At 41.1% G+C, this 27,727-nt stretch overlaps 1 protein-coding gene and 1 long non-coding RNA gene across 2 annotated transcripts in view; one reads left to right on the top strand and one right to left on the bottom strand.

Moving 5' to 3' along the window:
* The window catches only part of adgra1b (adhesion G protein-coupled receptor A1b), a 185,808-nt gene that overhangs the window by 99,466 nt on the left and 58,615 nt on the right, over positions 1-27,727 (bottom strand). The window contains exons 8-12 of the mRNA XM_026189076.2: positions 17,943-18,107; positions 14,631-14,850; positions 14,054-14,203; positions 12,267-12,428; positions 11,699-11,932 (exon numbers count right to left, since the gene is read on the bottom strand). Coding sequence (XP_026044861.2) covers positions 11,699-11,932; positions 12,267-12,428; positions 14,054-14,203; positions 14,631-14,850; positions 17,943-18,107 — 931 coding nt within the window. The remainder of the gene's footprint in view (positions 1-11,698; positions 11,933-12,266; positions 12,429-14,053; positions 14,204-14,630; positions 14,851-17,942; positions 18,108-27,727) is intronic.
* Positions 23,998-26,019, top strand: LOC145419768 (uncharacterized). The gene is made up of 2 exons (XR_013901109.1): positions 23,998-24,171; positions 25,964-26,019. It is a non-coding gene; the product is annotated as an uncharacterized LOC145419768 (long non-coding RNA).

Here is a 27,727-nt window from a genome sequence, read left to right as displayed (position 1 = left end):
CAAACTGGGTTATATTTGGTGGTCTCAGATGCCAGTGCTGACACACAGAGGATTCGTTTTCTGCGCGGCAGCCCTGCGGCTCTATTCTCCTACAACGGAGTCCCCAGATAGAGTCTTCACCTGGAGGGCGACTGGTGGGCACGCATCCAAACACACCCTCACACCAAAATAAAAAGCACAAACGCACACATGAAGACACACAAAAAAAGAAAAAAAAAACAGACTAACAAACACACCCACCCACGCAAAACAGGGTGGGTATAATTAAAAAACACTGGAGCTCTGCAGAGCAACGAGAGGCTATATGAGGGGAGAGGGAGGTGCAAATACTCCACTGTTCAGCCTAAAGGCCTCCGCTAATTACCTGTCAATGACAAGGAAGAAGGAGATCTAAAGTGGTAAATATTGTCCCAAACTGTCATCCTCAATGAACCATACACTCTGCAATTCAGTTCAAGGATAACGCCCACTGACTTGGGAAATAGGATAAGATGCCATATGTTTGTGTAATTTAGGGATAATTAGTTCAGAGTCTGTTCTAAACAAAGTGGAACTGTGTGATACCAACCAGAGGTCAACTGGCAAGCATGCTGTAATCAGGCAAGATGCTGAAAAGATCTCGAAAACAGTCAGGGGTTTTTTTTTCTTCAAAAGCTTGTTTAATTTCTAATTTAAATACAACTGCTTTTTTCAGATATGAAAATGAAACATCACAGCTACTGTAAATTCTGGAGCTTATGATTAATGTATGTCAGTGAGTTCAAAGCCAGCTGATAAATAACACATAAAACAAGTAATTCCCAAACTTGAGTTGGGAAAGCAGTTCTGCACCACAAAAATTGCACCACAAAATTTATGAAGGCAAGGCAAGGCAAGGCAAGGCAAATTTATTTGTATAGCACAATTCAACAACAAGGTGATTCAAAGTGCTTTACAGAGACATTAGAAACAAAAACAAATAAAAAGCATGATTTAAAATTGATTAAAACAAGCAAACAAACTAACTAACTAAACACACACATTTCACACCTGTTCGCGCGATCTGAACCCTTATCGTAAGGGGAGCTACCAGTCCTTCTGTGGACGAGCTACTTTCTATTTTAAATTCCCTGAATTTAAAATACTCTCTAGACCCAGTCTAGACCCAGTTGGGGAGCTACCCAGAGCTCTAATCCCACACCTGTTCGCGCGATCAGAACCCTTATCATAAGGGGAGCTACCAGTCCTTCTGTGGACGAGCTACTTTCTATTTTAAATTCCTTGAATTTAAAATACTCTCTAGACCCAGTCTAGACCCAGTTGGGGAGCTACCCAGAGCTCTAGACCCACTTAACAAACAAACAAACAAACAAACAAACAAACAAACAAACAAACAAACAAACAAAACAGTATATAAAATCAAAACAGATAAAATCAGAACAGTAGATAAAATCAGTAGTTAATGTAAGTTTTGAAATATAAGCTTAACAAACAAACAAAACAGTATATAAAATCAAAACAGATAAAATCAGAAACTTGAAAACATGAAACTTTTTTTTAAATAAATTGTACTAAATCTGAAAGGGATAACATCTTTTAGATGACACAAGGAGTTATAAATGAAGACTGTAGGGCATTATTCAATTTACCCACGCAGAAGAAGAAGAAGAAGGAGCAGAAAAAGTTTTGAAAAAACAGATTTAAAACCTTGACCTACTGTCTGATTTTCGCTTTTGCTCTCTTCTCACACACCTTGCCAGTTTTGGTCACATGTTCTTTGGGCACAGCTAATTTCCAAAGCTAGTCTCTTTCACGCCCCAACCATTAGCTGATTTGGACATTCAGACTCCTCAAAAACATGAAATATAGAACATAAATGAAGGTAATTTTACTTGGTTGTCATTGAATCTATCTATTCCGTTGTTTGGTACAAACATAATGCGGGCTGCCTGCTGTTTAGCTTTCAGCTTCACTACTGCTATCGTTTCTGTAGTTAACTGATAAAAGCCCATTAAAGCATTATTTAAAGATACTGCAAGGTAAATTGGCATAGAAATCAGAGCCTTAGACTCATTTTTGTAGTTCAAGTAAGTGTGAATATATTATCTAATCTAATCTGCAAGAATTTGTTAGCTAATGTTAGCAAACATTAGCTAACATTAGCTCATATTTGAAGAAAGTATAGAAAAGCCGCTGGCTGTAGATGGATGTGTGCATATATTCATTCACATGTAGACATATTTTGAGCACATGGAATTCAATTCTAATGGGAATCATAAAGAAAACATAAATGTCAAGTATGAAATTGTAATTCTCCCACCTACATTCAGTCATCCACCCATTCACACACACATTCACACACTGGCGATAGCAAGCTACATTGTAGCCACAGCTGCCCTGGGGCGCACTGACAGAGGCGAGGCTGCCGGACACAGGCGCCACCGGGCCCTCTGACCACCACCAGTAGGCAAACACAGGGTTAGTATCTTGCCCAAGGATATTTGGCATGCAGCCAGGATGCAGCCTGGGATCGAACCACCGACCTTCTGATTAGTGGCTGACCTGCTCTGCCACCTGAGCTACAGAATGTACAGAATGATTATTTACACAGAGCTATACAGTAGTGCAGTTAAGACAAGTGAAATATAATTCCTACAGAGGCTATATAAAGTGCTAGTGGTTGTGAGTGGTGGTTCAGTCCATGTTATTATTGTGTGTTTGAGGGTACAGTTGTCCATTGTGGGTGTGTGTGTGTTCAGTCCATGTGTTAACGTGGGTCAGATGTCAGGAGGCAGAGTTCAGGAGTCTGACAGCTGTGGGGAAGAAGCTGTTCCGGTACCTGGTGGTCTTAGTCTGGAGGCTCCTGTAGTGCCTCCCAGAGGGCAGGAGGGTGAAGAGTCCATGTCATGGGTGACTGGGGTCTTTGATGATTTTCCCAGCCCTTTTCAGACACCGCTTCCTGTAGATGTCTTTTATGGCAGGAAGTGGTGCTCCGGCGATGCGCTGGGCAGTTTTCACGACCCTCTGCAACGCCTTCCGGTCCGAGGCAGAGCAGTTCCCGTACCAGACTGTTATACAGTTGGTCAGGATGCTCTCGATGGTGAACGATAGAAGTTCACCAGGATGTCTGAGGACAGGTGGTTCTTCCTCAGAGTCCTCAAGAAGAAGAGGCGCTGGTGAGCCTTCTTGACCAGCTTGGAGCAGTTGGTCGTCCAGGTGAGATCCTCGGAGATGTGGACTCCCAGGAACTTGAAGCTGCTCACACGCTCCACAGCCGTCCCCTTAATGTGGATGGGTGGATGTGGGACAGCATTCCTCCTGTAGTCCACGATGAGCTCCTTGGTCTTCTCGGTGTTAAGCAGCAGGTTGTTTCTGTCGCACCACTCAGCCAGACAATCCACCTCCTCCCTGTAGGCGGCCTCATCGTCATCACTGATGAGGCCAATCACCGTGGTGTCATCTGCAAACTTAATGATGGTGTTGGAACCATCAGCAGGTCTGCAGTCGTGGGTGAAGAGGGAGTAGAGGAAAGGGCTCATCACACAGCCTTGTGGTTCATCGTGATTGTAGATGAGCAGCGGTTATCCAGCCGGACATGTTGGGGGCGGTTGGTCAGGAAGTCCAGTATCCATTTGCAGATGAGGGAACTGATGCCCAGGTCTGTCAGTTTCCTGATGAGTTGTGAGGGGTTGATTGTATTGAATGCTAAACTGAAGTCTATAAACAGCATTCTGGCGTAGGTGTTGTTGTTGTCCAGGTGTGAGAGGACAGAGTGCAGTGCGATGGAGACTGCATCCTCTGTGCTCCTGTTCTGGCGGTATGCGAATTGGTGGGGGTCCAGGGTGGGGGGGAGTCAGGATTTGAAGTGTGCTAGGACCAGCTGCTCTAAGCACTTAGTGATGATGGGGGTGAGTGCTACTGGGCAGTAGTCATTGAGGCAAGATGGGTTGGAGTTTTTGGGTATCGGGACGATGGAGGTGGATTTGAAGCAGGCCGGTACCACAGCGTGGGCCAAGGACAGATTGAATATGTCTGTGAGCACTCCTGCAAGCTCCCCAGAACACGCTCTGAGAACACGCCCGGGGATGCCATCAGGACCTGCAGCCTTGTGGACATTGATCCTGCTCAGCACCGCTCCTACATCGGTAGGGGAGAGAGTCAGAGGTTGGTGGTCTGGCGTCATGTCTGCTTTGGTTGTGGTTGTGGGGTTCCCTCACTCAAAACGAGCATAAAAGTTGTTGAGCTCGTTGAGGAAGGAGGGTTTGGTGGTCCTGTAGTCTGTAATGGTCTGGAGTCCTTGCCACATGCGTCGGGGGTTGGAGTTGGAGAAGTGTTCTTCTACCTTCTTTTTGTAATGGTGTTTGGCTTTTTTGATGCCCTTCTTTAGATTAGCCCTGGTTGTACTGTAGGCGTGTGCATCTCCTGACCTAAAGGCGGTGTTGCGGGCCTTCAGGAGGAGACGAACATCCCGGTTCATCCAAGGCTTCTGGTTGGGGTACATGGTGATCCGTTTCTGGGTGGTGACACTGTCTGTGGTTTCGGAGATGTAATCCAGTACAGATGAGGCGTACTGGTCCACGTCTGTTTGGGTGAACATATTCCAAATGGAACAAATGGATAATGAGGTCAGCAATAAAATGCGGTGCTCAATATTCGGGCTGATTTGAGGGTGCATGCTTATCTTCTTCCAATAAATGAACAGTCAGAAACCTGAAACTGGTTGCTTTCTTTGTCCACCCAGGGATTCGAACATTGTTGGTGTTTTGTTCAATAAGCAACACTCAATATGAGAATCTCAATGTCATACCAGCAAAAAACAGTGAAATTCTGGCAATGATGTTTATTGAGATATCCCAGCCTCCCTGGAATATCTCAATAATGATTACGTTGGACACCCAGATTCCCTTCAGGATAAAATTCAGTAATTCCGTTGATCCTTTGCCTTTTCAACTAGCACCATCACTGGACCAAACAGCTTGCCCACTGCTTTTCTTTTTGACCAAATACCTGCAGTGAGCCTTAGCTCACTTAGACACTTTGATGCTGTGTTGGTTTTGTTTTTAAGTAACCTATAATCTTCTTAAGTTCCTCTACACAGCCAGTGTTGGATCCTCTTCTTTTCTCACATAAATCTCACTAAATTTGACCTGCCACTGAGTGAACATCAGGGTGCTTCATTAAATCACAGCATGCTTTCAGGGAATAACTTCTAAGCTGCTTCAGATGTGCAATATGAAATACATGGAATATCTTATTCTGTCACAAGGTCTTGTTTCCGACAGAAAATGACACGAAACGTGACAAATATGTGGTTTCTTTTAAACATCCAATAACATATCTCTTTTTTTTTCTGTTTGCAAACAGTTGGTGAATAACTATTTTTAAAAAAGCAAAAAAGAAACAGAATAAAATAGCTCTTTAAAAAGTTAAGTGAGGATCACATGTTTCATGTTGGCTGTTTTATTATGCCACTTTTTGGCAAGGTGTTGGCACAGCAGGGCCATATGCTGTGTGTCTAAGTCCAGTTGGGCTCAAAATGGCTCTAAACTGTGCTGAGCTCCTGCCAGAGTGAGACGGAGAGGGGATCATTCAGTCAGGTACATGATGGTGAAGGAAACAGTCTGGAAAAGGAAGAGTTTATGGACAAGTGCAGATTTTTAGGTCTTGGCTTGTTTCTCACTTTTAGAGCCCCTTCCAAAGACAGTTCTCTGTCACTGTTAGAAAGAAAGAAAGTGTACTTTATTGGCCCCCGTGGGGAAAATCCCTCTCTGCATTTAACCCATTCACTCAGTGAAGCAGTGGGCAGCCATTGGGCGCACGGGGAGCAGTGTGTAGGGACGATACCTTGCTCAGGGGTACCTCAGGGTAGCTGTTCAGGGGAATCGAACCCCCGACCTTCCGATCATGGGGCCACCACTCTACCTACTGAGCTATCCCTGCCCTTTTAATTAAATCTGTTACAAATGTACTAATGAACTAAAATATTATGACCACAGATAAAGTTGCTTATATTTTATATTTTTATTTGACAGTAAGTCACCAGGCAGTCTTCATCGCTGTGTTAGAAGCCATGAATGCTTGCGAACTGGACAGATGTAAAGACCTGAGTAACTTGGACAGACTGTTAAGGCCAGAGGAGGCCAATAAAAAGATACTATGCAGGCTGATTTCAAGGTGCTGTTAGTTAGAAAAGAGTATTTCACATGCAAATGATGCCATTCTGGTCCACCCTACAATTAACATTGAAGTGATCCATACTAGGTTGCTGCTTCACACCCCAGAGCCTTTAAAGAGCAAGACGAGGCATAACACAGGTGTGAGAGTGTAAATCGCCCAGAGAGTTCTCGCTTTATTCATTCTGCACATTCAGTGAGTTGGAAATAATATAACATTCTTCATCTCACATCCAAAAACTGACCTTTGGAGAGATTTTTTCTGCCAGAATTACCAAAATATATTAACTATTTAAAGGTAAATCTGACACTGACAATTGTATGCACCTCATAAATATTACATAAAAATGCAAAATAAGAGCAGTACATCTGCAGAAAATCTGCACCTGTGGGTATTAAGACTAATTCTAACACCTTTTTTTTAAATTTGGGGCTGTATAGAATTGGAATTTTACATCAGCATCTAATCTGATCTAACCTCTCTTCACATATTAACGAGCTGCATTGATGACATTAAATGCTGGATGTCTCAAAGCTTTTTGGAACTGAGACATTAGGATGACTTCAAAATGCAGCAGCCAGAATCCTTACAGGTAGGTGGAAACACGTTACCGCTGTTGTTTTGTTTGTGCTGCTCTTGCTGCCTTAAGATGTTATAACCTGCACTAGTTTTTATGTTTTTGTCTTCTCTGTTAAGCTTATTGAGTTTACACATAATGAAATGTACAATACAAATAAAGCTGTTATAGCTATCTCTTTAAAATGTTCTCGTCCTAGGCTAATAATGCATGTTTTTTAGTCACCCAACACTGGACTAAAGAATTGTCTCTTCACACATTGGCACGCTACTTCGTGCTGCTTTAGGCTACGTCTACACTAGCTCCGTGTCCACACTACACTGTTCCGAAAAATAGTAATGTCAAATTATTTTACTGTGTATTTTACAGTTGCGTACTGTTTTTCTAGAATATCATTACATTTACATAAGTAGACTGTGATCTGACACGTCAAATGTAAAATAACATAACATCACTGTAAATGTAATAAAACACAATTTACTTGTTTGTTAAATATATTTTGTTGTACATATGCATATTTAGATTGTAAAAATACGTCCAGAAATGTCTCCCATTATGCTTTGGGACATGTGCTGCTGTTTAGATGTTCTTGTTTTATTGTTTATGGTTACGTTACTTTTAACTGTTATCTTGAATGTTGTGTTTACGCCGTGGTGCAGCGTCACTGACAGTTGTTGTTTCGTAGAGAGAGTGCTGTACCATGAGTGACTTCTGTTGTGCTGTTGTTGAACCTTGAGGCACATAGTAGCACCGGCAAGTGTTTTAATGAAGAGCTCCCCCTACCAGCTTGGAGTTAAATAACAAGCGCAATCTCTCTCTGTGAGCTTACTTGTTAAGATTTCTCTGCATGCCACAGTGTAAAGCATTGCACGGACACGCTGTGCTAATTAAATAGTTTGAAAAAGGAATGTAGAGGTAGGAGTTGCAATAAATATAAATAACATGATGCTAAGTTTTGGCCATTGAATGTGAGCTAACAACAACAAGGTCGCGGGTATGGCTGCGACCGTAGGAAAAAAACCCTAATATGAAGGTATTTTACTGTGCATTTTACAGTAATGTTCTGTTCTTCTAGAATATCATTAAAGTTACGTAAATAGACTTTGACTTCACATTTTGAATGTAAATTAACGTTAAATCACTGTAATGTAATACAACATAATTGTCATGATTATTAAATGTATCTGTCTGTACATATGCATATTTAGATTGTTAAAATACATTCACAAATGTATCATGATTTCACAAATATCTGTCCGTTATTTGAAAGATTGAACTGTTGAATTCAAATGTTCGCCTTGTGATCAGAAGGTTGCCGGTTCGCGCCCCGGCTCGGACACTCTTCGTCGTTGTGTCCGTGGTCAAGACTCTTCACCTACCGCCTACTAGTGATGGCCAGAGGGGCCGATGGTGCGATATGGCAGCCTCGCCTCTGTCAGTCTGTCCCAGGGCATGCAATCAATTGTTATTTAAACCAACTGTTAACTGTATATTTCTGTACATTTACGTATTATGATTGTTGTTTATAGGTAATTTCATTGTTTGATCACGTAAAAATGTTCCTAATTTAATGTCTAAAAGCACTTGGAAAAGGCAGAATCCCGCGTCAAATTAGCGCAACAAACTCTATTTTCATTACTGAAAATGACCGTATTTTTATGGGACAGTTATTTTCTGTTATTTTACGGTCGCATTTTGGCGCCCCAGCTGCCGGAATATTACGGTTTTTTTACAATGTTTTTTTTTTCCCCTATTTATAGATGATTTCATTGTTTAATCACATTAACATGTTCCTGATTTAATGTTTAGCGGCACTTGAAAAAGGCGAGATCCCATGTCAAATTAGCGCAACAAACTCTATTTTCATTACTGGAAATAACCGTATTTTTATGGGACAGTTATTTTCTGTTATTTCACGGTCGTATTTTGGCGCCCCAGCTGCCGGAATATTACCGTTGTTTTTTTTAACAGTGTAGCTCCGTGTCCACACTAGAGTTTTCAGTTGTTTTCACAGAGTTGTTCATCCACATTGAAACAGCTGAAAATGCTTGCGTTCCAGTACTGCGCATGCGTGAAACGCAAGAAGATTCGACCTGCCTCATTTTTGTCTGCCGCTTATTTACTTTCAGGCTCTTTGAAACGTTGCGGCAAAATGTTGAGGAAAAGCGCCGAGTTTTTTAAATGGACTGACAATGAGGTGGAGTTGTTGCTGCGAGTAACACAAAAGCACAAAGTTGCAAAAGCGAGTGAGAATTAAAGAATTTGAAGAAAAGCTATCTGGAGCACAACTGATATTAATCGTTAATAGGGCTGTCAAAAGTGACAGCAAACAAAACAACTGCTGTATAATGGCCCTCCGCTATCTTGGTTTAATTGGTCACATGACAGCATCACATGACTAAAATGTGTTATCGTTTTCGAAAAAGGCTCCGGATTCGCTGTCCACACTGCGACGCAAAAAACTGCATTTTCAAATATATCCGCTTCGGAGAGCATTTTCAAAAAGCTGTGTTTTCCATGAACGAAAACGCCATCTCAGTGTGGACGGGAGGCCAAAACAGAGAGAAAAAGATGTTTGTACCTTTAGTTTCAAACAAAAACATATTAGTGTGGACATGGCCTTAATCTAAGTATTTCATCTATGTGGGGCCCTTCAGTGGGGCTTGTTAAATTAAGATTAAATAACATTCACTCTACCTTTAGTTTCATATGTTTGGCTGCCCTAGCATTTGTGTTTGAAGGATTTTGATTTCTTCATGCCAGCTATGTGGTGATAATGTCAGAATCCCCGAGTAGTAATGCTGTATGGACATGAAATGAGCATTTTCCATGCAAAGTATGGGTAACTGGAGCAATTTGCTAGTGACCAAAGTCATCACAAAGACATTTTGAATACAACAGCCTCCTTGTGACCAATTCCACTTAGAAACAGCCAGCAACCACCACCAAGCATTTGCCAGCTGGTTGGGGAATAAACCACTTTTCCCTAGTGACAGGAGTTTGGCAGAGAGTCATCTCTAGGTCGCATATAGCTATTTTTGTTTGTTTCTCTTTTTTACATTGCAAAACAAAGATACTATTTAGCTAAATGGTAACCCATGGGATTTGTACAGTGGACATTACTGTTAACAACAGGAGAAGAGCACTAAGACTAGTGAGAGGTCCCGGGCTTAACAGTTCAGATGTTGGAAAAAATGCAGTTTAACAGAGTCCAACAATAACACGTATACTTTTACCCTTTCTTGTAGTAAATAACTTACCAAAAAAAGTCTTTTTACTGGGAGCATGTCGAGACTATGAAAATCAATTGTTTTCAGCTATCAGTAGCACTCCATTGTTAGCAAGCAAGATATGATTTTATAGAGTTGTGCAATGACTTCAGTAGAGTTTAACTTGACAGTCATTAAGATTTCCTGCTGTCAAATCAGGTTCACCTTCTTATTTTGACATTCAGCTAACAACAGTTTTCTTATGTGAATCTGTAATTGAAATGTTGATTATCTTAATAATGAACCTTTTCTGTGCTGCTGTTGAAGAAACACTTAGCTGAGATGAGTCACTGATAAGAACCCTTTAAGTTTACACATCACATACGAGCTTCGAGCTAAAGTATTTTTCTCAAGGTCACACAGTGCTGCAACCGTTTAGTGGGAAGATAAAATATTATTTTTTGTTTGGACTCTGCTGTAAGAAAACCTTTTAAAACTGAAAGTACTGGCAGTGAGATCACTTGTCCATAATGAAAATAAATGTTAATTCCTCATTCGTCGACCTCTGCCAGAGCAGTATTGTCCTTTTTGTGAATCTGCTAATTTATGTCAGTTTCCAGAGATAGAAAAAGTTTGAAACATTTGAAATGCTGAGATGAATCATAAGAAAAAGGTCTTCCATCAGTAGCTGAATAAGGATCACTGCAACAGTTGGTATGATCCTCACACATCCCTGAGCTCAGTATTACGTTTGCTACACTTTGTATGTGGACAGGTGATTTAAAAAAAAAAAGAAAAAAGAAACCTATAACACACCTACTTGTGCTGAAAACCTTTGACACCGCTGTACAATGATATACATGCGTGCAAGCTACACAGACCCTGGAGCTACAAACAAAGTGCTGTAATTGCTGACAAAACCTGAAAGACTTGACGAAGAAGAAAGGTGGAAAATGAAACAATCGTGCGGATTTAAAGACAAACACGCACTCATGAGCTCTTTCCTGCTCATAAACACTAACATGCACAGACAGTGTTCACACGCACGTACACTGGTGAATTCATCCGTGGACTGAATAGCTAGAGGGTGCAAACTGTACAAATGTTGCACAAATATGACACTACAGTGCCAGGGGAGTTGAGTGTTTTGCCTGCTGTCTGCAGATGTATAGTGCCCCATGTCTATTTCTCATTTGTGACAACCACAACTGGAGATGTAGTAGAGCTTCAGCTGATTTAAAGTGACAGGTACACAAGGCCACCTTATCCATCACTGGGGAGTGGTCGGCATTCCCTGACTCCCAAATTGCTGCCCTATTTGCAGTCCCTGCTCCCACCACAACCCCACCTATAACGAGATGATCTATAGCGCGCCAACAAACCCCAACAAAGGTGTCAGATTGCCAGGACAAATAGGCAACAACAGACTTAAGGGCAGGAGGTAATCTTTTTCACATGCTTCAAAGGCGTGGTGCAAGGGAATTCATTTTATTGTGCCCATGAGCTAGTATACAAACTGTACTCCTGTTTTCGTATTTTATTTCTGTCCTCTCTCAGAGCATCTTCCCTCCTTCTCTCACTCCTGTATTTGGACTAAGAATCAAAAATTTCAAAAGTGAATGTCTGTTTAGAAATGTTTTTTTGCTGGGAGTGAGAAAGGGAATATTTTTTTCTCCCCCCCTAGCTAACACGTCCAAGCAGCAGAAGATAGTGGCGTTATTTTAGAAAGCTTCACACCGCTTATTAACTTGCGTCTTACCTTGCTTAGCTGACTGACCGGTGAGCCACTGTTGTTGACAGTGTGGCATTTGAAGCTGAGCAACGATTCCCCCACGGCATCACGCTCTCTGCTCATGTCCTTATCAGAGTGGGAGTGGCTGTCAGGACGGGGTGAGGTGGCAGTTGAGGGGGGCTGTCGAAGGGCTGTGCAGCACAAACCGTGGAAGTTTGACGGACGGATCAGAAAGGCCTCCAGAGCTATGTTAGCAGATACCTAAGATGAGCATCCCAGGATTTAGGAGTGGGGAGAGAGAGGTAAGGGTAGGAGAGCGGCGAGGGGAGGAAAGACAATTTTATATTTTTTTAATTTAGCCACTGCTTTTATCCCCAATGACAATGGGGAGGGAAAAATAGAAGAGGAAACCAAGAAAGGAAGCAAATTATCTTTAGCTTGCTTTGTTTTCACTATCTACTTAAGCCAAATTGACTTCTCATTATTCTAAACCACGAGAAAAAAGTGAAAGCTTTGCGTCATTTAGCGCCATAAGCAACCCTTGCCCTGAGTGTGGTCTTGAGTGTGAGTATTTTTTTTTGTAGTCCAGCTATACCTTAGAAATGGCCTGATTGTCTCCAGTCAGCGCCAGGTCAGCAATTCGCTCCACACACTGGACGATTCGAGTGCACGCCCTGGCCTCATTCTGTGCCATCCACAGGATATGCTCCTCCACCAGCATCATGTTGCTGGCAATGTCTGATATATAGTCCCCCAGCTGAGGAAGCACAAGCAGACACACACACACGCACACATGCAAGGAAGAAGCAGACTCATCATGCACATCAATCATAGAACAACAGGCACATTTGTAATCTGCAGCCAGGATTGTGAGGGAGGCAATGGTGGCTTCATTCATTACAGGGAGATTTAATTTAGATTAGGAGCTCCAATGGGGCATAATTGCTTCCTAAGGATGGCAGTTCACTATTTACTTACTGTACTTTTTATTGTTGCTTCATTGGGCTGTTCTTTATTCCGTGAATGAGGGTGGTCTCGTCACCATTGTCTTAGGAATGATAAAACTCTAAGTATCTCCTAATAATATGTCCTCCCGAGTGACCTGTGTTGAATAATTGCACAAGTGAGAGCTAATATTGATTCTTTTCACTGACTAAGCCCAGCACCGTTCCCCCTCACACAACCTGACCTTCAGTGTGATGCCAGTATAACAATCCCATTGCCTCTACTAAAGAAATTCACTCAGGGTAAAAACATGACTCGCCCAAACACGAGATGCATCTTAACAATGATTCCCATTCAGGTCCAGTGCCACAATGGCCAGTGGGATATTGTATGAGGTGAGAAACATGTTACTGTGTCTTATAAGGAAGCTTCTGTGGTTTCTTGTTGGGATCTGGTGAGCAGTGGTTGTGCAGACATTCATCAGTTATGTGGTCCTAATTGCTAGTTGCAAGTCTTAATAGATACATGTTCAATTAGTAAATCATGGTCCCTGTTAGAGTCAAAAAGCTTGATAACGTAGGGTATCTTTAGAGAAGGCCTGCACTGTGATCGACAAGTCACTGACATTTCTTGGTTTTTTGGTTTTTCAGTGATATTGCTTGTCTAGTGCAAGAGCAACTAACTGATGGGTAATGTGATATGGTGTAGTCTTTAGGGTAACCTCTAGATGAGCATTAAACAAAACCTTATTCTTTCTTAGGGTGATGGAAAAATGAATGAATGAACATGTGCGCAGATCAGAATAGGAACTGCAATTAGAACTATTGAAACAACAAACAAAATACCTTCCTCTTTAGACCTAATAGCTGCTGTCTAATTGTCACTGTAGACAAGAAGAGCACGTTGCAGGTATTATATGTTTCGCAGGGTTCCCCTCCTACTGTCCTGAGTTCCCAGAAAAGTTACTTAGCAAATCAAGTTCCTCTTCTGACAGTTAGACGAGCCGATGGCATAAGCTGGCTGAGAGTGAAACGGGTCAGATATTAAAATGGAGACCTAGAAACAACATGTGTTTTCACTTTTAATAAGCACTCTTTGACAAGAGTAGGACTGGCTGATTTAAGCTAAATAACTGTCATTAAGGCCCCAGTGACTGCAGTCTAAAGACCGGCTGGTGGCAGCCCAGCAACCACCATTTGCCAAGGAAAAATGTGTATTTGCAAAACCAGTTGGTGAGTGGTTGCAGGAGGTTGCTTGCAGTCACTCACATTGGTTGCAAAGACGTACAGGTTATGCCACTGAAAACCTTGTAATTGCTTTTACAGTTCATTCACACAGCATCTTAGGGGTTTGATTCTGTTTAATTCAGTTGTAAAATATTGGGATGATTCCACTATAAATGCATTGGATGTAGTATATTTCTGTGCTTCCTCTTACATCTTTATGTTTCTCCACCAGCCTCGTTAGTCTCTCCACCAGGTGGGTGACATAAATGACATCCATGACATCGGTGAAGTGCGCCGCCCTGCTGGTGAAGGCCACCAACTGCTGTCCAAAAGGCTGAGCGTTGGTCGTATTAATAGGTATCTGGAAGAGAAATCAATATATTGTGCAGTATGCAACAATTTTCAGAGAGGACAAACATGACGGCTTGTTATAATGATTCCACAAAAACATTGCACAGTTGATAAGATGAATAAAATGAATGAAAATTTCAAGAATTTGTGTAGTTTTGCAAACTTTGTCACTTTAATGAATCCTTTGAGCAGAAGTAGACTAAAACAGCTTGCATATAAATGTTTCATACACAGATCTGGAAATACCTGCAGGCTACAGGTGAATCAAAGCAACTGGTAGTTTTCAGGGAATATGAACTTGAAATCTTGCTGTTAAGAGTAAGCTGGAAAATTTCTAAATAAGGATTGATGGACAATTAAAAAAAAAGAAACAGAATCCATAAATGAATCCTGTTTCCCAGCAGTTCTCGACACTAGTTCTACACTAATGCTGATACCTGGGTGAGCTCATGCAGCACACGGGTCAGTTCACTGGCATAAGGGCACTGAGTATAGTCCTCCTCAGCCCACCGCCCAGCACGGTCGCAACGTCGCCACGCCTTCTTTTCTGCCCGGCTCGAGGGGTGAGGAGCGCTGCCAGATGGGTGAGGGGCAGAGCCAAAGGTGGCAGGAGCACAGGGTAGGAAGGCCAGGATGCCAGCCAGCGTCTTTGGCCACCTGCCAAAGAAATATCAGAAATATCAGGATCTACACAAGCGGCACCAGATGGCAATTTCATACTCCCTGTACTTAGGAAAGTATTAATTTGCATAAATGATTTACAGCTAGGCTTAATTATTTTGCAGATGACTCCCAGATTCTTGACTGTGAAACACGCGTCTGTCTTATTAATGACTTCTGAATTAATTTTATTTACTAACTTTATTAATGAAGTTTATTGTCTATTCACTTGGTGCAGTGAAATATTTTTTTTTGTTAATCACAAAAGACATTTAAAGGTGTTGATGTCTTCTCCCCTCTGCTTGTGATGGTTTCCTCTGGCTTTAGCCCACATTTGAGTATCCAAAGACATCCACTTTTACCTCCTGTGGCTCCAGATGTGTGAAAAAATAACTTGTGTGATGTCGTCACAGTTATTTTTGATATTTTTAGTTTCTTGCAGGCACAACAGAATAAATACTCTCAAGGTGATCTTTGGAAAAGCTGGCTTTGTGGAGTGGCACAGCTTGACCCATACAAGGGCCTGAAAGTCAGGATACCTCATCCTCTACTCTGTTCTGAACTGTTTGAAACTTCCACAGCATATTGAAAGAGCGTTACAAAATCGCCTGCGTACCCCATTTAAACATGCACCACAGTGGCAGATGGAGAATGTCAGTGAAGGATTTATATTTCAAGCAGAACCTGCTCTTGCCTGTTACTCCTAAAGGGAAATTCAAATTAAGTGTTGTTCTTATGGTAATACAAAGTTCACTGAAGACTCCTCTGGAGCAAGAAATGAGACTTTCTCAATAATGTCATCAAGAACCAAGTCCTGGAGCTGCTCTACTGACCAACCTATGATAGGGGCTAGTGTGATTTTACAGTCAAATGGATCATTTCCATTTTCTGGGTAATGCCTGTTAGTGTTTCAATAAAATAAAGCTCATTAGGGTGTAAAAAGGCAGCCAAACATTCACAGTCTAGGACACTAGCCTGTATTTCGCAGATAACAAAAGAACTCCAGGTTTTGTTACTTGGCATCACCGTATATTAAAGGTATGTGTTTCTGTAGCCTTAGGACAGAGCGGCTTGTGTTCTCACATGTTGATCAATTTGTCAACAATCAAAGAAGGAGCATGTGTCTCATGTTCGTGGTTTTATGCTAGAGGCAGCATCACATTGTACTTCAGAAAATAAGCTGAAAAAATGTGTGAAAACAAACGCTTTTGATTATTAAAATAAAGGAGCAGTGCTCTCAGGAGGCTAGTAATCTGTTCTGAGGGTAGAGACCTGCCATCACACTACTCCCCACCCCATTCTCTTTACCCCCACCTCTAGTCATCCACATTGCTGCTGCTGCAGCAGCTACTTAGTAATAAATGGCATTAATTTCACCCCCAACAAAAAGGGGGCTCATTTTCCAGCCCATTACTCCAATGCTCCAGCAGAAACAAAGCCTCTGTGCTTGCTGCACTAGAAGTGGGCTGTAAAGTACAGCAGCTACAAAAGAGTGTACACGACAACAGCACACCCACAAGGGAAGAGAGGTGGAGGGTGTGCGTGCATGTATGTTAACAAATACAGTTTTAACGTGGTTACATGGAGTCGAGGACAGCGAAAATGGAGTGCACAGTAGATGTGTGGCGTTTTTCTTCTGTCTATGTGAGACTTTAGTTATTCAACTTGTTCTCTGTAGTCATGATATAAATCTGGACTACAATGAGCCATAATGTGTGTAGGAGTTTTTCTATTGCACATAACAATTATTATTAAATAATATGAACTGTCCAGACTCTGCTGTACTAGTGAGCCAAACGTAGAGGAAGGCAAACCAGTTGTAAGATGAAACAAAAAAAGGCACGACACTACCTAAAACCAGACTTAAGTACCTTGACTGGGCACTCTATAGAGGGATAGCAACAGAGTGAGTTAGTTCTGTGATTAGAGTATTCATTTTTATAACATGCTATTTTATAATTGGAAATATTTCTTGTGAAATAAATAATAGTGGGGTTAAACTATTGCTTTAAATATCAGGAGACTTCCTGGTTTCAGCTTTGAAAACCAGTCCAAGCACAAGACCAAAGTACAATGTACAGGCAGATTGAAGGAAATTGTTTATTTACATAATATTTACTAGAACTTTTATTATTTATTTATTGATCAATGGTCTTTGATCAATGATCAGTGGGCTTTGATCAGTGGTTGTTGATCAATGGTCATGACAATTTTCATATTACTGATCAAGAAACTGACCTCACAGCCCATTGTTCATTCAGTGTACTGGTTTCAGTTATTGTGCAATGTACTGTTTATAAGGCTGGGGAAACCTGCAGTCAGCTGACACTCCAGAAGTCACTTGGATGAGTGACGAAACGTTTCTCCCACTGAAAACGCTACGTCCAGATGAACAGAATCAACCTTTGGGACTAACCTAGCTAGGTTAACAGTTAATAGAACTGCAAAAGCTGGTTAAGCTATAGATTATAGGTTTTTACAGTAATCAGTGTGTCAGTTAAGATGGATTTTATTAGCTCTGAAAAAAGCGAGACTGACTGTTTCCAACCATATCATTTTAAATCCCAATGTAAATCCCATGTACTAATGCTGTAGAATGAGTATGTGATGATTGGTGGGAACTCTTGCTCATACCAACTATAACAAAATTCAGCTAATGGGTTATGAAGGGTGTATTTTAACACAAAACACAATTCTTTACCTAACCAGTTTTGTCCCTAGATATAGGCAAAAGCAAGTGATGCAAGTAAAAATGAATGTGGGAAAAGCAGATGTTCTGGACAGCAATCTTCTGGTTGCAGGTAAGTGCCTCCAGATACAGATATTGCTGGGGTTTATTTTTCCTCCTCACATGAGAAACATACATCGAAGGGGTATCTGCATGTGTCAGAATATGTTGGTGATGGGGTATGAGAAGAAGTGGTTCCTGACCAAGCCACAACTGAACAAACACATGAAATATACCAGGTTTCTTATCCAACTCTCAAAAATACATTTACTATTATTTTGAGACCTTTTTTTCCAAATCAGCCTGTATAATAAAACTGAAAAACTAATCTGCCATTGTCTGTGGCTGCAAGGTCACTCACCTGAAGTCCCCCTTGTTGTTGGTGACTCTGTCAGCAGGGCAGTATGATGCTGACGTTTCCAGAACCACGATTTCCATTTGCTGAGAAATGTTGCCACGGGAACTGGTCACCAGGCACTCCCAGATTCCAGCAATGGGCACATCGATGCTGGAGAGAATAACCTCGCTGGAGGAAGAGAGAAGACACGTAAAACTATGAAAATGTGTTTTTAAAATGACATATCCATGAGGGGGTTGTGTCAGTGAACCTCTTCCTATGAGATTTAGGAGAAGTTCGAAGTACCGAATTAGAGCCTAGTCGTACATTTGGGGTTAAATGTAGTTTTAGGATTAGTTTTCTCTTGCGGCTTGATTTTAGGGTGCTTTGAATTATTTTTGGATTAGACTAAGGATTAAAGTCAGTCAAAAGGCATAAAGAGTTAAGGTCATCTTAAGACGTCTGTAGAGTGCAAAGATGTGCGTGCGCTTGCGTGGTTCACCCGATCTAATTCATTCAAGGGACCTTTGTCCATATACAAGTATGTGGTAGCTTAAAACGTTGGCTGTGACTTAAGATGATCATTACTCATGCTTATCTTTCCTACTTTGTCACAGCGATTCCTATCTCAATGGAAAATGCCTGATTAAACAAAGAATGGTGAAACGGTGACAAAGAGCCAATGCAGGGCCATTTGCCAACGCGACTAATCTTGAGGATTTTACTCGCTATAAAAAAACAGAAAAGCCGCTGGAGATGGCTAAGCAATGGGAATAATCACCATGGAAATTCTACCTCCTTAAGAAATGCCAACTGTTTTATTTTCAAATACAATCCAGTTGTAGTCAAATATACACTTTGCTTTGTGTCTGTGTAAAAACCTAATGCCTTTTTTGTGTGTTAATTAAGCTGCATGTGTTCGTAATACACAGTATGCCACTGTATACCCCCACTCGGCTGCATAAAGTTTTTAAATGGGACTTAAGGAACAATGCTGCACAAATGGGAAAGTATTACAACTGACATGGAAAATCTGAAGTGACAGACTGGACAAGAAACGAAAATCTTTCAGAGTAAAGATGATTAGTGGCTGAGTGGCTCTGATGTGCGAAAGCTGTAATCCCAGAAAACATTTATCAGACGGTGTGAGGAAGGCATTTATTTCGAAAAATGAAATGCCTTCGTTTTTTTCTGCTTCTCTCACTCCTTCCTGTCATCCTTTTTGTCTCAATATGCTTATTAGCAAAATCATTTCCGGCTTCCATGCGTGTACTTCAAGAAAGTCAAAACAACCATCCCGACAACCAACACATGTAAACATATTCACACATCCCAGCCTAATACTGCAAAACAAAAACAGGACAATATCTTCTACACAGTATGAAAAACCTACAACTCTGCTTTCCCAACAAACCAAAAAGAAAGAAATATTATCTTAGAACCAGATATTCGTAGTACAGTATGTAAGTGAAATAACTAGTTAAAATACCAATATAGTTTGGTTAAGTTTTTTTTATTCAATTTACTAGAACAAATAGAAAGACTGGCATTGATGTGGACATATAAGTAAAGCTCAGAATAGCTCATAAAGTTAGTTTTACAATTCAGAAGCCCACTCATTACCACATCAAACTGTAGAATTAGTTTTGAAATTTCCCACACATGAAATAAAAGACGTACCATTTTAATTAGTTATCTGCAGAAATAACTAGGAATCAATGCATACTAGCTTTTAGTATTTGTGCTAAGCTAAGCTAAATAAAAGATAGCTTGACTATCCGATAAAAGGATTATCACAAATTGTTAAGGGATGAGTGTGATGGAGGGTTTTACACAACCCACATGCTTTTAGAGTAAACTTAAGGTTGAAAAACAAGCTTATATTTTAGATTAACTAAGACCAAAAATGTGCTGGAAAAGTAAGCAGTAAAAAGTTTAAGAAGTTACTGTCCATATCGATAAAATCCCTCAACTTAAAGCATGTGTATGTATCCTTCTGTGTTAAATCTGTACCACAGGTATGAAGGCCCCGTGTCATAAACCCTTTGGAAACCCTGTGCCGTAACCTGAGGTGTATACCTTCCTAGAAATATAACTACACATCACCACTGATGCAGCCCACACAGATAATAAACACTGGCAATAGTCTGCCTCTTGTGTAGACTACAGTCATTGGCTCTGCATAGACTAATGCCAAAGTATAAATTAAGCAATTAGCTTATTAAGTAGTCAGTAAGCTTAAGAAGTCCAGGTACAGTAATTTCTCTCTTTTTCCAGTTAGCTTAGCCAAGTGAATACTTAACATTTTATTTAACTTTACCTGATTAGTGACAAATCCACAGTTGTGCACATACAGTACCAGTTGGAGTGGTTTTCAAAAAATCTTACAAAAACATATGGCACATGCTGCTTGAACATATCCTTTATTAGACTGGTTACTTGACAGCTGACAAGCTGTCACTGGGTTTCATTTTCACACTAAAAGCAAACATTTGCATAGAGCTGTGAATTTTGTTTGAAACAAAAAACAAACAGGTGTGAATGAACCACAAAACATATTTAAATAATAGTAAACTAGCAAGAGTCTGACTTGTGTTTAACATATGAACTGCTAATGCAAATAAATTGAAATGTGGAGACCATGCATTAAAATGCAAAATCAGTTCATCAGTTAAATGAGCTATTACTGAAATGAAATCTTTCTACTTTGTGATCTGAATCTACTACAGAGGTGATGCGATCATACAGTAACGTTTCCAAATGAAAACATATTGTACTTTCATGTGAACTTATCTCCACTGCTACTTGTTTAGAAAGAGGAGGAAGTTCAGTGAATGCTGTTAACATTTCCAACATATGACTTTGCTCCAATGGCTTTCTGTGAGCAAGATATGGAAATGAATAAAATGAGTCCTGATTTCATCTTCTGTGTTCCACTGAAGCTCCCCTTTCTGATTGCTTTTCTAAGACACCCTAAATCAGATTTGAACGCTTGACTGAGATGATGACATTCTGGGCTACAAAACAAATGTGTAGGCCTGTGCCTGGCTCTTTGTTTTTGTGCAAGTGTAAATATGTATGGTGGCATTTTGTGAGCAAAAGTACATTTTCAGTTGTCTGAAAAGGACCTATTTTTTGCCTTGTACTGTCATTATGACAGATCTTCTTACATATACAGTAAGAATGTTTGCATGCCTTACTGAACCTTACTCCAGGAATAACATACTCCCCAACATGACTGCGATGATTTTACATGCTTATTCTGTCTGACACAGTGCAAAAACCTCACATTTTCAATCACCCTCTCTCTCCCCATGTCTCTTCTCCAGCCCCACTTAAACGTAAATGAAGCCCTGTGGAACAAAAAGGATGTTGTGTTAAACTTTGGATGGGCTCTCCATTAAAACCTTCTTGGCACAGTCAAGCCTGTCTTCACAGTACAACAGTTACACAGCATACAACAATGAGGACATGGTGTCTGGAAACTCAATATAAACAGATAATATAGATAAAATATTAGGAGGTATTTTGAAAGACTAAATCCATAGACCAAGTCAAGCTTCTCAGGCTACTTGCACAGGACCTGTATTAAACGGCGGCTGCAGTAATTCACAGATTACTCATCAAACTCTGTGGTGGTTACATTTTGTTTTTACACAGGATAATGAAACGGGAAACTCTTGCTGTCTGTAAACCCAAAGTTTAGTAAATTGTTTATCGATTTAGCAACGGAGATGCGAAGAGACCCGAGTATTCCAGACCTTCTTCTGTGGCGTATTAGAGTGAAAAAAGTAATATACAATTTGCACAGGATAGCGTCCTCATTTCACCCAAAACTCTCTTCTCCCATCCTCCACTTCATCTTGTCCAATACCTCCTCCAGTTTCCATAGGAACCTTTTAATGACTGGGATCACCTGCTCCTGTTGCTCATGCCGTTGTATTTACTTAAAGAATACGTTTTGTACTCATTTCACGCTTCACTTTCATTTTTTGGTTTTAAGGGAGTAGCTTTGTTTGATTTACAATTCAACCTAATTTCTACTTATCTTAGACCCTCTGTGCAGCTCTATCATCATCCACTATATGAAGGCAGTTGTCTTGTGCTCCCTTTATGTTTACCTTCCTCTGATTGGCTACCCATCCTAAGCAGAAGGTCTGAATAGGCGGAGCTGCTGTGCTTGTGACCAAATACCATTTTTTTCCCTGTCTTTCATCGTCAAACAATTTTGTCAATAGTGTCTAAAAATTAGTCGAACCAGGCAGCGCTAGTGTGATCTATAATGAATTAAGTAATTAGTGAATTACAAATTAATAATAATTTTATAATGTTTAATTTAATTTACAGTGTATCAAATGTATAATCTATAGTAGTGAGTAGAATCCCTGCCCTGGTAAATGGTGTCGTTCTTTGCATTTATACCGCACGGTGGCACGGTGGTTAGCACTGTTGACGCACAGCAAGAAGGTCCTGAGTTCAATTCCACCATCAGGCCGGGGTCTTTCTGTGTGGAGTTTGCATGTTCTCCCCGTGTTTGCGTGGGTTCTCTCCGGGTACTCCGGCTTCCTCCCACCGTCCAAAGACATGCAGCTTGTGGGGATAGGTTAATTGGATAATCCAAATTGCCACTAGGTGTAAATGTGAGTGCGAATGGTTGTCTCTCCCTGTGTGTTGGCCCTGCGACAGACTGGCGACCTGTCCAGGGTGTACCCCGCCTCTCGCCCTATGACAGCTGGGATAGGCTCCAGCGCCCCCCGCGACCCTGAAAAGGATAAGCGGAAGCGAATGGATGGATGAAATATAGTATTTTTGGATATCATTCCTTATATATATTATGTCAACATAGACAATAAAACAAAGTTCTAATAGTATTAATGTCATTTTGACATTCAGATCAATCTATTTACCTTGAAGGAGAGGTCAGAGGTCAAATGTGACATGATATTTTGAATCTTTGTCCAGTACTTTTCATGTGTTAGCAAGTTATAAGGCTTATTTTTAAAATTTGCCCAGTAAATCTTTAAATAGATCAGGGGAGCCTCGTGGATATAACCCAGATTTCACCAGATTGTTAACATGACCTTGCTCTAAACCCTTATAAAGTTTTATCAGAATCAAGCTATTGTGTTTACAGACAAAAAAAAGTTAAAAAAAAAACAAAACCCTGCTAGTGTGGCGTCAATAATAACCCTATCAGGAATGTTTACACAATAGGTGTCACTGCAGCACACAAACCAAAACAGATCAGTGTGATAGCAGTTCCTCTAAATTAGAGCGTCTCTCTCTCTCTCTATCTCTAGACATGAATAGTGCGCAGAGGGGACAGTTACATCACTGTTGAACAAATGCCAAATCTCTGAATGCTGGGAAATACAGAGGGAAATACCCCCACCCCCATACACAAAACCTCCCACCCTTACCTCTCCTTTTCCTCCTCCTTCTCCCTCCCTCCGTCCCCCCCTCTCGACAACTTCGCTGATGATCACTAACATCCCTGGTGAGCTGCTGCACCCAGAAAAAAAAAGAAAAAAACAGAGAGAAAGAAGAGCAGGGAAACCATGGAGCAGCCTGTTTAGTTTTCAGGGAGGGGAAAAAGGTCATTTTCACATAATGAACATATGAAGAAATCACACCACTTAGTGAAAATCAATAGGGCAGAGGCACACAAGCTGCAGAAAGCACTGACCTACATCCTCAGTAATACTGCACTATTGTACAGCAGCTCCCAAAGGACTCATTAAGAACATTTATGCTTGTGCATTGATATTTAACACTTTGTTTACACAATGTTGCTTATGAGACTGCAAAGTTTCAATCTGTCCCACCTCAACTCAGCTATGTAGGAAATATTCCAAAAGAGCATCGTTTGTGAATTTGCGTCAACTGATTTTGTCAATTTTTAAATGCCTAAACGAGTATATGTGTGCAACCATGGTATGCACACACACACACACACACGGTGGCATATTTCACAGATACTACTCCCACTGTAGCAGCTTCCATCAAATTAGCTCCATGTCTTAAACCACTCGATGCACTACACTATATAATGTGGACTATAAATAATTTACACCTCGTGTTATCGTTGTTTCACTTCATCCAATGTAACTAAGAGCTTTTATTTTTCTTTATTGAGTGAAACTGGCAAGCAGTAAAGTGATGAACCCAGAGGTAAAACCCTACAGTATGTGTGGACATAATCACATTTGGTCTCCTTATCAACTGACGCTGCACAAAAGCTCGTAAACAAATGGTGAAATTAGGGTTGCCAACCGTCCCTTAAAATACGGAATCGTCCCGTATTTCGAAACAAAAGCACACGTCCCGTATTGAGCTAATAAGGGACGCACTTTGTCCCGTAATACAGTGAGAATCAAAAGTAGTCTATAAATGTTAATGGAATTAACACTTTGTTTGAAAACATAATTCCCAGCCCCTCTCCTGCTTTGTGACCAATGAGCTGACAGCACACTTATGACAATTCGAGTATGACAATTCAGATTACCGCTCATCTCATTGGTCGAGGAAAGATCGCTTGCGGAGAAAATACCGGAAGACAACAGATGACCACAACAAGAAGCATGGCCAACAGGGGAACAAACGCCGACTCTGCGGTGCAAGTCTCGGATGACAGTACACCTAAAGCTGGGCAGACACTGTGCGATTTTTTTCAGTCACGTTATTCAGCTCCTGCTCAAACTGCACGATTGACTCGCAGGGTTAGAAGTTGGTAGGTCACGATGCAGGTCTCACACTATACGGCCCGATGCTCTGATGCGACCTGAGTGCTCACACTGTGCGTCCATAAAATTAAGGTTATAACAGAAAATCTGTCGCTCTCTCTCTCTCTCTCTGTCTTACACTCACACAGACACACACCACCACCATCAACTTTGCTAAATTGCTAATGAAAAACATGATCAGGCAGCTGTGATTGAGCAGCAATGTAAATCCAACTATTTTCACGGTTGTTGTGGTCGTGATCATTTTGTGATGCCACATCGAAAAGGCTCGGATGAGCTTTCCAAAGTTCTACAAGTTGTGCCTCCATCGCTTGTGTCCAGATCACACGCTGCACAGCCGTGCTGCTCCGTCTTTTTCACCGACGTTTACGTTTGCGCGTGAGCAGTGTGAGCGCCTGTGGTGACACCCTCACGAGCGATTGATGATCGGGAGCTGGTCGTGAGGTGTTAATCACTTCTCGTTACCCCACGTATACTACACGATGCACGATGAAGGCCAAAATCGGTCCGATCACTCAAAAATCGGCTCAAAATGGGCCAAAAATCGCACAGTGTGAGCCCAGCATTAGAGCAGCAATGTTTGTTCCCCTCAGAGAAAGGGAAGAATGGGAAAAGGAAAACACCTGGCTGGAAAAAGTTAATATGGGCATGTGCAGTGAATATCAGCGCTATGTGGCCAGAAGTGTGATAATATAATTTATTTTGTGTAATAAACAACTGCAAGGATAGATGATTACAACAAATAGATGACTAATACATAAAAGTAATACATAGATGAATAATGATGATGAGTTAAGATGCGTAATCATGGGAACAAGCGGGTTTACAAACAGGAGCAGCTGATTAGCATTAGAAAAGCTGAAATAATACCTCAACTGAAGCCAATTGTACTAAATGCACTAAATGTGCACTGTTACAAGAATGTTTTTCTTTCTATTGTTTTCTATTATTTTAAGTTAAGCAGGACAGAGTGCTTTTAAAGAAAGATTTACTTATATTCTCAAAAGTTAAGCATGACAGGCTTCTGTTTAAGAAAGAGACCTGTTTTATTGTGTTAATGTTGTCATTTTGAGCTAAAAATAAATGGCTAAATGATCATTTGTTTCACATGTGTTCATATCACAAAGAATAGAATATGCATCTACTTAAATCAACTTCAAGTCAAATGGTTAAAAAAATAATTTCACACACAAAAAAAGAGCTAGAAAATTCACCACACTGGGAAGGGTGAAGACAACTGGGTCGCCCGGCCCTGGCCACGAGGTGTCCCTTATTTATTTTTCAGGGAGTTGGCAACCCTAGGTGAAATCCAGCGCGGAAAACAAAGGAGAGAAAAAAAAAAGCTACCAAAAAAGAAACAGAGACAGAAATTTAAGGAAAACACTGCCGAATGCAATAAGAGAGGAAAGAGATGCTGGTAATAGCAGAAAGAAATTAAAGTTTATGCGCAACAAAATGGAAAAAGAGCTTTCAGAGAGATCACCATTAGAAACACTTTGCCTTCAGTAATGCATCCACATCAGGTTTTGTGTAAGATTAGCCTGATTAAAAATGGAGAGGATTAAGGAAGATACATCCAAAGTGTCTGCTGTTGCTAGCTACAGGGCTCTGAAATGTTTGATTAATGAAACATGAATCCCAGGCTGATCCCACTGCTGCTGCTAGCATAGCTAACACTGGGAGTTTGGCCTGACACCATTACTCAGCAGGAGTTTGACCCACGTCGCAGAACCACCAGGCCTCATGGGGCCCGTTTCTTTGCTGCTATTCACTGTGAGCAATGTAAATGGCTTCACTTATCGGCCCACCTGCTCTAGCAAATGAGAGGCCATGATGACATGGCACAGCATGAAATGAGAGGGAGCTGATAGATACAAAAAAGAAAAAACAGAAAACAAAAAAACCAAACACTTTTCATAATGTTATGCCCGTTTCAATAAGCAAAACACCCTGTCAGGCTTTGAATGTCTACACTGGCTGCCTGCCTGACACTGCCTAAAGCAGGATAAAGCAGAATTTAGATGAGAAAATAGCCGCAAAACATTTTGGGTTCACCTTCAAAGAGGTCACTTCACTGAGGCTTTGGCATCTCTGCTCACACTGCTGCAACGCTGTGCAACAAATCCAGATGAGGGCTTTAAGCTACGCGCTAAATCCTGTGTATTCAGTCTTTCCCCTCTGATGGGGCATGCAGGGCGAAGCTCACTGACTCAGAAGACATTTATCCAAGGTGAACGACACCAACACGGCCTGCGATGACTAATATCTTGTCCACTGTGCTTAAATAAGCATCGACTGCATCTGGCATGTCAAAGGTCAAAACATCAGTTAAATTTTTTCTTTTTCTTTTTTTTAACAAAAATTTTGCAGGGCTGATGAAGTCAAAGCACTAATTTTCCTCCCTCCCTCCCTCCCTCCCTCCCTCCCACACACACACACACACACACACGCACACTGTTCTCTCAGCACTCCACTTTAAGATACAGCAAAGGGTGAAGGGTGAAGTTCAGCCCATGCACAGCAGATTGTTTTTGTTGGCCCAAGCTCTGTTATTCACTCATCAGCTATGGAACTAATGTCTGCTTTTTGTAGGTTTTCTACATGAGGGAGACACTCTCAGGTGCCAAGAGAAACATGACCTAAATAGGTTCCACTTGGAGTAGAAAATTACATTATTTGTGTATACTGGGATAAGAGTGGTGCGTAATTGCAAATGGGGCCCTAATCAGAATGGGAGTGTTGGGAAATTCATCGGGATACTGTGCTGGAAAAGAAAGACAAAGTTTTGAGGAGAGGGAGATGGGTTCATGTAGTCTACAGTGATATGGCTGATGAAGCAGAAGGCTGGATGAGACACTGACAGACGTCACCAGTCTGTACACAACCATAATAGAGGGTTTGTTACATAAGGTGTTTGGACCCCCGAATATGCATAATGAGGGCTGAGTGAGCCTAAATCTCACTGTCTCCAGTGAGTTTTCTTTCTCATGACATCAAATGGTGAAAGTTGTACTCAGACTCTTTACTTTAAGCTACTGTTTGCAAAGAATGTTTTGGATTATGGCA

Source organism: Astatotilapia calliptera, chromosome 13 (genome assembly GCF_964374335.1).
Source record: "Astatotilapia calliptera chromosome 13, fAstCal68.1, whole genome shotgun sequence".
Lineage (NCBI taxonomy): Eukaryota > Metazoa > Chordata > Actinopteri > Cichliformes > Cichlidae > Astatotilapia > Astatotilapia calliptera.
This window is presented reverse-complemented; position numbering and strand designations above follow the sequence as displayed.